At 46.1% G+C, this 9,350-nt stretch overlaps 1 protein-coding gene across 1 annotated transcript; it reads right to left on the bottom strand.

Moving 5' to 3' along the window:
* Window positions 1-938: 938 nt before the first annotated feature.
* ap5b1 (adaptor related protein complex 5 subunit beta 1) lies at window positions 939-8,377 on the bottom strand. Its single transcript, XM_031280157.2, has 3 exons — window positions 8,078-8,377; window positions 5,042-5,836; window positions 939-3,088 (listed from the first exon to the last, which is right to left on the bottom strand). The coding sequence occupies exons 1-3, from the start codon at window positions 8,225-8,227 to the stop codon at window positions 1,145-1,147; spliced, it is 2,889 nt and encodes a 962-aa protein (XP_031136017.1). The 5' UTR covers window positions 8,228-8,377; the 3' UTR covers window positions 939-1,144.
* Between the last annotated feature and the right edge of the window lie 973 nt (window positions 8,378-9,350).

The following is a 9,350-nucleotide window of genomic DNA, read 5'->3' as shown; positions in this document are numbered from 1 at the left end:
ATGTGAATCTTAAAAATCCAAACAAAAGGCCCAGACACACAGAGCCGACAGCCAAACGTCGGCAGTAAAGCCAGTGTGACTGATCAGTCTCCCCGAGTTGGTCCAAAAAGTTCCTCAGAACACCGAAGAGACGAGACGTAATACGTCTCCATAACAGCAGGCGGCGCTAATCTGGATTGTCGCCCAAAAAAATGAAAACTGGCAGCTGATTGGACGAACGCGTCACGTGGGTCTGGTTTCTCCGGAAATTCAAAGCCAGACTGTCATGGCTCTCGTTCAGAATACGATCTCATATTGGACTAAAATAGTTCACCGAAACGTGTTTCTGAAAACATTTTGAGAGAGAAATAGGCCGTGCAGTTTCTGAATCCGTCTTCATTTCACAAAGGTCAGTTTAAAAGATTTTCGTCAGATTTTGAGAGACTCTAGTCACGCTTATCCCGCTCCCCGTTTCCGGGTTAGCTCTCCACCAATCAGATGGGTCATTTGAGTCTGACTGCCGGCAGTGCCCGCCCCGCCGATTATACGTCAAATCAGCCAAAATGAAGGCCGGCGGCTCCTCTGACGGACGACGGCACGGAACACACCGAACAGACTCGAGTCACCGACCTCGCCAGACTGTCCCGACGGCCGATAATCGGCCCAGTGTGTCCGGGCCTTTACATGTATAGGTTCTAAAATGATTGTGTATAGCCTTATTTTTATTTAGGAGGGGAATACAACTTCTGTTGAGCCATCTATCGGTGAGATCCTGCACAACTCGTCAAGTCAACTATGTATTTTCTTTTATTTATACTGTAACCGATATTACTGGAATAATTGGGTCTTTGTAAATTATAGTGTGTGGTCTAGACCTACTCTATCTGTAAAGTGTCTTGAGATAACTTGTTATGATTTGATACTGAATTGAGAAGGTTGTTTCGACAGTATTTGGAAAATAAATTACAAAATACTTTACACATTTGTTTAATTTCAGGTCAAGCAAATTAAAGTGCAATAACTTTATTTTAAATCAACTGTCTTCAGCAATTTCATTTCAAGTACAATTGTGGAGTTAATAAAGCACTGACAAAAATTACTTTGTTAAAAATCAGCTTTTAAATATATATATTTCTTTAAAACAAGCCGGTGAGATACCTCCCAGTCAGTCAGTCACAGCGTCTTCCTGTGTGGACGTGATTGTCAGTAGATAAGAACTTATGTAACGCAGAAGCTGCCAGTTATCTGTGGCGATGTTGAAGTGCACAGGGTCCTCGGACCTGATCTTCAGCAGCACGTGAGACTGTGGCGGGAGGAAGAAAAGCACTTTGAACTCTTCTTTATCGGAGCGATCTGATAAAAGGTAAGGGAGGAAGTGTTCCTCCACCAAGGCGATCAGAGCTGCCTCCTTCAGCGGGCAGCAGAACAGGCTGGTAGCACAGTCGTCCAGGTCCTCTCCGCTTTTGGAGCTGATTTCATCCCATAAACCGTCAAACAAGCACAGTTTGCCGCGTTGTCCGCAGGCCGGAGGAGCGGGCAGTGGTGCGAAGGCCTGCTGGAAAGCCACGTGGATGTGTGGCAGGGTGGTGAGCCAGGAGAGGCCGTCCTGGGTGGTCAAGATGGCGCTGGCGTGGAGGGTGGTGGGGTAGGGCCGTCTGGGCTTCAGCCTCAGCTGGACGGTTGGCGACGGCCTCTCTCTGAACAGACACGGGACGCTGATGTCTCCCAATTGTTCGTAGTGGTTGTCTGTGAGGTTGAAGTGGACGCGGATGCTGAAGAGCCGATCAAAGCGGGGGTCTTCGGCTTCGGTGTGAGCCAGCTGGTAGTTTAAGGTGATATCGGAGGCAAAGCCAGGGACGTCAAACTGAGCTCTGTATACTTCCAGCGCTGCGCTGGCCTCTCCTGGGCAGGTCTCCGTCTCGTTCTGGATCAGGTCACTTCCTTTATCAGTTTGCGTTCCTTCTCGTGGCTCAGACTGGGCCTCAATCAGCTTGAATATCGTTTTCTCCGTCTGGTGAATGGTTAGCATGCTCGTCAGCCTCTCACTCTCAACCATGATGCACGACAGCGACCGCTTCTTGACCTGCCGCCCTCCCTCGGTGGAACCCTGGGCCAAAACGGCGGCCAGCTTCTCCCTGGACAGCGTGGTCAGAAGGGTGTAGTAGAGGCGGGCGTGGTCCTGGACGTCCGTGTCTCCGTAGCGGCAGGCGAGATGCTGCAGGATGTCGGCCAGAGGCATGAGCAGCGAGTCCAGGCTCGGGTGGACCAGGAGGCGGCGACAGACCGCCAGCAGGCTGTTCCCCAGACGCCAGTTGCCAATCGCGCACAGGCACGAGGACGACGGAGTGATGACGCTGGACAGGAAGCGGAGCGTGCTGTGCTGGGGGATCTCTCCTTCCTCTGCCACTCGAGCCAGCACCTTGAGGTGCCGGCTCAGATCTTGTGAAGTAAGCTGGGCGAGCGGGGCCTCAGTGATGACTCCCTGGAGAGCCTTCAGCAACCCCACGGCCCAGCTGGACTCAGAGAGCTTGTCCTGCGTCCGGTCGGCCAGGTTGATGAAGTGTGGCGCCAGGTGGGTGTGGCAGAGGTAGACCGTACTCAGCTTCTCCATCATGCTGTGAAAGTAGCGCTCCACGTGGCAGAAGTAGAAAAGGAAGAGGAAGGCGGCTCTGAAGAAGGTGACAACGTTCTCTCGGCTGCCTCCGTTTTCCACAATGTGCAGCAGCGAGGTGAGGTGTTCGTAGAGGTAGGCCAGCCCCCTGCCCCCCTCTCCGTCCCCTTCCTCTCCCTCCTCCAGGTAGACCAGAGACAGCAGGTTGATGCGGGCCAGCATGGTGGCGCTGTCATTGAACACGGTGGGCACCAAAGCCGAGGCAAGCCGCGGGGTCAGCAGCACGGGGAGGGTCTCGTCGCCGTCGCCGCAGCCGATTGGCCGATTCTCGGGGAAGTGCAGGATGCAGTCCGTGTAGAAAAGCTTCTCGGGTGTGCGTAGCAGTGGGTGCTGGGAGAGCACGACCAGCCGCTGGAGGATGAAAGCTTCGTCTTCCGCGCTGAACAGGCTGTCTGTGAACGCACACTTCATCAGCAGAGTGGTGTGAAGGAGGCAAACCTGGAAGGAGGAGGAGGAGGAAGAGTTGACTGTGTGTCATGAATTCTCATTATGTCAAAACTGTATAGGTTTACTTAAAGCTGCTTGAGTAGACTTTCTATTTGATAATTCAATTTAAATAGTTTGAGGAAAATGTGATAATCCCAATGGAAATTGGTTCAGTCTACGAGCTGCTTTCTCACCAGACTCCATGTAAATAATCAGGATTTTTAGCGTGTATAGAGCCATCATATTTCCACATGTAAATGGGTGAATTAAGGGTTTGGTTTGTTATGGTTTATTTCAACCATAGACAGTTAAAGAAATGCACAATGTGACGTTGTAGATTTCCACGGAGACCAGTAAAGTCTATTAGAAGTCTCTTTCCCGGTGATGGCTGAGCGTTACTGAGCAGCCTTCAACTGAGCTTGAAGACGTAGATGTGACGTGAGCAACCTGTCTGAAAGTTGGAAGTCTTCTGGTAGCTGTGCCAAGAGAAATCTCAATCATTCCCAATCTAGCAGAGACGGAGAGCGTAGGTATATGTAAGGAGATAACATAGACACAGGCTAATTACTGATCACTAAAATGATAGTTAACATTAGTAATTAAACTTAAACAGCTAATGGAAGTCCAAACTGCCTGAGAGCTTCTCCTGTACTATACGGTAATTCCTCTACTATGAGACAGTAAGTCTCGTGGTTATGACCCAATCGTTAGCCTATTTTTATAAAAACGTCTGCTACGGAGCCATAACGTGAGGTACAAGGTAATGGAGCCTTTTATACATTGTCGTGTTTCTTTAGAAATAAACAATGGACAAATAGAGTCTCTAAACTCTTCAGATGTAAAGTTATTCTCTGTCAAAGTGACGTCAAAATGAATGGAAGTCAATGGGATGCTAACGGCCATAGGAGCTATGCTTTGTGGAGGCTGGCTTACCCCCTTTGATTTCAACCAAACCAGAGTGGTGACTGTTGGAACGGCGGAAAGACGAACCAAGACGGCTTTTGGTAGTTTTATTTTGTTTTGTGTCAACTTTTAATAAAGTGTATTTTACGATGATAGAATGACTGTTTATTACATATATAGCGTTTTCAGGGCTGTTTCATGTTAAACCAAAAGGATCTTACTCTTTAACAAAAAGGTGAGGGAGCCTTTCCATAATGTTGTCAGACACTGAAGGCCGTTTTATGGTTCTGTGGAGGCTCCACGCAGAGCTTTCTCCGTAGCCTATGTAAGTGGCCTGATGTTTATACATGTGCGCTGGTGTGTGCGTCGAGCCGGCATGTGTGCGTGTGTGTGTGTGTGTGTGTGTGTGTGTGTGTGTGTGTGTGTGTGTGTGTGTGTGTGTGTGTGTGTGTGTGTGTGTGTGGGGAGTGGGAGATAGAGCGAGGGAAACAAAGTGTCTCCTCTGTTCTTTCTGACCACGGTGGGAGATCTGGAGCAGGAGAAGTTAACCCTCTCCTTGATATCATGATGTTCATGGAGAAGGAGAACCAGGACATGAGTCGGGGGAAATGCGACGGCCGGCCGAGCTATGTGCGTCGCCTCTATGTGTAGTTACATTTTTCGAGAGGTGCACATCAGGCTACGGCATAGACGCAGAGGGGTCTGAGGGGGTACGCCGTTGATTCAACGCAGAACCGTAAAACGGCCTTTAGAATAACAACGTGAGCATGTCAGCGGCAAAAACAGCATGTTTTGTGGATGTAAATTGAAGGCGCGCACATCCCCATTATCGTTACATGGCAGCTTGTTTCGCCTCTGCCGACTGCAGCGATCTAGCTTAATACTGGACCAATTTCAAAGATTGTTGTTCGCGTCAGTCACTTAGACACAAAAACATGGAAAATAGGTTAATAAAAAAAGTTACCCTTTGAGACCTCAGCACAGAAAAATACTCGTAAACAGCAACAAGTGAGTAAAACACGTCAGAGAAACCTGGACTACTTAATACCATTTGATACTAACCTCGCTCGTGCCCAGCAGTCGCAGCAGCTGAGCTCTGAATACGGCGGGAGGGACACCAGGCACCATGGCAACCACCTCTGTCAGCCTATGCAGCAGTGCAGCCTGACACGGAGCAGTGAGGAGGTAGGACTCCTCCAGGAGGGAGGAGAGGACTGAACGCAACTCCTTACAATCAGGCCCAGTCTGGAGGGTTGGCACTGTACCCATGGGTCCCAGGATGAGAGAAGACAGTACAGCTGGGTCTTCGTCCTGCGTCGGGCCTGAGTCCAGCTCCGCCTCCCATGCGACTGATGTATTTCCTCCCAGAAGAGCCTTAAGATGCTCAGCACCAGCTCCTGTCTCCTGGGTGAGCTGGTACACGGCGTTTCTCAACACCAGAGTGTGGAGTCCCGCATAGGCCTGGTGGAGCCGGGATGTCTCTCGCTGCCGGAGCCCACTCAAGAGCTCGAGGCGCTGGGAGAGAAGGCCTGGAGAGCAGGCCTCCAACTCCCGCAGGCAGTCACAAGCTGTGGCCCGTAAAGAGCGCAGAGCACCATCGGCGTGGAGATCACTGGTGTCCTGGGCTATCTGGAGGAGCAGGTCCAGGAAGTCTTGAGACGCACGGGAGCGGCCGCTCACGCAGGAGGTGCAGACGAGCACTGAGGTGAGGCCCAGGAGGAGGTGACACCGAAACTGGACCGACTTGGGAGGACACTGGACGAGCACTGACATGAGCTCCAGGGCTGTCTCCTCACCCACCGAGTCTGAGGGACACAGCAGAGTCGGGTACTCACACAGGGGGGCCAACAGGAGGATCTGAGGGGGGGGAATGGAAGAGTTATGGATGTCAGTGTTCATGTTTAGGGCTGGGTATCATTCAAAAAATCTTCGATACCAATACCATGACTTTGATACCAGTTCCTAAACTATGCTTTATTCCAGTGATTCTCAAACTCTTCTCAATAAAGTTCCCCCTTTCAATTGTTTTTAAGCCAAGTACCCCCTGACCAGCGGGAGTCATTTTTGGTACAAAAAAAAAAAGATTATATAAAGAGGAACAGTACAGCGATGTCAGCGATAGATTTACTAAACAACAGCCTTGTAACTGAAAAACATTTAAATGCTGATAGAAAGAGGCGACAAAAAAGAAGGAAGAATAGGTCGATAATAGTAACATAAACTTAAAAAAAAAGCTACAAAAACTTCGCAAAAAAAAACAGTAGAAAGAAGTAATGCAACACTAGATCAATAAAAGTGACAAAAAATGTTTTTTAAAAAGTGACAAACTTAAAAAAAAAGGGACAAAAACTTTGAAAAAAGCGGAAAAATACTTTGAAAAAAGCAATAATAAGTGTATATGAAGAGGAACAATGGTCTAGTTCAACAGACTTGTAACTGAAAAACATTTTGCAAAGAATCTCACGTACTCCGAAGTACCCCTAGGGGGACACGTACCCCCATTTGAGAAACACTGCTTTATTCTATAACAATGTAAAAGAAATTTGCTTATTGGCTCACTGACGCTGCTGAGAATAAGAATAATGAGATATAGGTACGTTACATAGCAGTAATTTATTATTTACCGTAAGGCATCACATTTTCACGGCATGATCCCTGATGTCAGTTGTAGATTAGAGTCTGAAGTAGCCTCCAGAGTCGGTGTAACGCTTATCAGTTCAATTTTCTAAGCACAAACGGACATTTGGAAAAACAGAAAAATGGGTTCAAATATCCAATTTTTCATTTTTTTCCCACCTTGACAAAATAAAAAATTGGATCTTTAAAAGTTTCCAATTTTCTGTTTTTATTCAGAGGATCAGAAATTGAGAAAATTACAAAATTGCGTCAGGGCTCCAATTATTCAACACTGCAATGGTATTCTCTCCCTCATTCTGCCCCCCCTCTGACCCCAAAGTCTCTCAGTTTTTAGTTTTTTTTGGTCCATATGCAGTTAATGACCTGCATATTTCACAAAGTAGAGGAAGAGAGAATACCATGGCAGTATTGAATAATTGGAGCCCAGACGCAATTTTGTAATTTTCTCAATTTCTGATCCTCTGAATAAAAACAGAAAATTGGAAAAACAGTTTAAAGATCCAATTTTTTAAATTGTCATGGTGGAAAAAAATGAAAAATTGGATATTGGAACCCATTTTTCTGTTGTTCCAAATGTCTGTTTGTGCTTAGAAAATTGAACTGATAAGCGTTACACTGACCCTCCAACAACCTGCCAACGAGAGACTTCTGTAGTCTGTCACATCTACACTCGCCTCACATCGGGTAGTGACCAGGAGGGTGAAGCAAAGAAAAAAACCCGTTGGACCTCAGCCCAAGTTTAGGAGCCAGCCTTTGGCTTCTGAGGAAACGTGAACAGATACTCCAAGCAAGGGTTATTCCGCATTTCTCTTCCTCAATATTGGTATCTCTCCGAGGAATGAAAGCGTCAACGGTTAGACTAGAGTTAATATTATCTAAATAATCTCTTTAAACAATACCAGTAATTTAAAGTATTTCGTATCGAATAGGTATTTGTAGGTCGGGGAACTTATGACAGAGGGGGGCCCGGAGTTGTGCCGACAACAGACAGCAATGTCGGTCATTGTTGACAATCAACCAATAGGCTATACCTGCATGGTATGAGGTCTACTGAAAGTCCTGAACAGTTTGTCTTTGTCAGCCTTTGCAATCCTGTGTTAGGGGGGTGCAGTCCTTGTTTGGCATGGGTTCATGGAGCCTGCCCCCCCCCCCCAAACTCAGGACAGCAAAGTCTGACAATCCCCCATTTTGCTTCTGTATTTCTGTTCTCCTGTAGATCAGTCCATGTCGTTTAGTGGTGGCTGAGTCATCACATTTTTTTTCATGCGAATAAATATTGTCAAATATCTGAATATCGCTGATCTGCAAGCATTTTAACATTGTTCTAATAACATTTTGAGAAAAAGAAAGTTATAGCCTAATATTACAAGAATAAAATCACAATACAACACATGCCATATATAGCATGCTGGAATAAACATATTGTAGGCTACTTTGAGATTAGATTTAATTTTTTTGTACCTTGACGCTGTAAGTGGCTCGGTCATCTCGGAGCTCCCGGAGCAGCTCTGCGAGGAAAGCCTCAGCTGTTGTCCCGGAGAGGAAGCGAGACGGACTGCGGGAGAAAGCAGAGATCCTCTCGGCCCAGGTCTCGGCCCAGTTCACCGCCATTATCGCTCAAACCCCGAACCTGGACGTGCAAATCCCCAGTCTCCGTCCGCTGTCCAAAGTCATCGCAAACAGTAAGCCTCGACTCTAACATTAAACAGAGTTCTCCTCATTGACTGACAGCAGGGACACACATAGACAGTATATACACATAGGGGACACACATAGACAGTATATACACGTAGGGGACACACCAGTGAGTTCCGTGTTGTGTCACGTGCACATTTAACACGCGCAGTGTTACACTAGCGCCCCGTGCTGCTTCGGAGTGAGGACCCAGAATATGTTTTTATTTTATTTATTTATTTATTTTTTAATTTTTATTATGATTTTTTAGAATTAAATTTTCAGGTCATCACAATCCATAAACATAAAACTTGACATAACTAAGTGCAAATAATATAATATGAAAGTAAGTGTGAAAGTAGTAAATTAAAACAGAAACAAATAAAAAAAGATAACATGTAAAGAAGTGACAGACTTGCAAACTTTCATTCATGATAATGACGGCAGGAGTTCCTAATTAAAGAGTAGATATCAGATATTAAAATAGCTTTCTTATTTGTTACCAATTTAAGAGACTCAAAGTATATGTCAATTTCAGTTTGGAATAGTTTAAACATGCATAGCCTATTGCTTTGGAAAATGTTGCTTTGTGAATATGGAATTTACCTAATAAAATAAAGAGGTTTACAATATTACATAAAATCCTATCTTTACATTCAAAATATGTAATAATATGTGTTCCTTCAAGTGTAACGGTATGTGTTGTTTTAGATACCATGGACCCAGAATATGTTGAAACTTCCCCATAGATATAAATACTTATGAAACTACACAACCGCAGTCCAGATTTTGGGGGTTCGGCCGAATAACGAATCCACTGATTAAGATTCTGCTGAGTCCTCGTCCCATCCTCAGTCCATGAACACAGTAAACTCATTAATGAAGTAAACAGTGACTGTCCTTCCTTTGCCGTACCTGAAGTTGCTGCATTTTGGCTGCTGTCTGTAGATTCCTTCATCACAACTCGTATTCTTTCGGATGTTTCCTACCAGATGTTGTAACAGTGGTGATGTTGTGTATAGTTTAGGGTCCTCGCCACCACAAGACTAATCGGCATTGC

Source organism: Sander lucioperca, chromosome 6 (assembly GCF_008315115.2).
Source record: "Sander lucioperca isolate FBNREF2018 chromosome 6, SLUC_FBN_1.2, whole genome shotgun sequence".
In the NCBI taxonomy this organism is placed as follows: Eukaryota; Metazoa; Chordata; class Actinopteri; order Perciformes; family Percidae; genus Sander; species Sander lucioperca.
This window is presented reverse-complemented; position numbering and strand designations above follow the sequence as displayed.

What these genes read in the sequence shown, in the direction of transcription:
- ap5b1 (XM_031280157.2), bottom strand. Translation starts at nt 8,227, where the DNA reads ATGGCGGTGAACTGGGCCGAGACCTGGGCCGAGAGGATCTCTGCTTTC. An exon ending in GAGCCACTTACAGCGTCAAG is followed by an intron (nt 5,837 to 8,077) that starts GTACAAAAAAAT and finishes CCCCCCCCTCAG; the next exon opens with ATCCTCCTGTTGGCCCCCCT. An exon ending in GACTGCTGGGCACGAGCGAG is followed by an intron (nt 3,089 to 5,041) that starts GTTAGTATCAAA and finishes TCCTCCTTCCAG; the next exon opens with GTTTGCCTCCTTCACACCAC.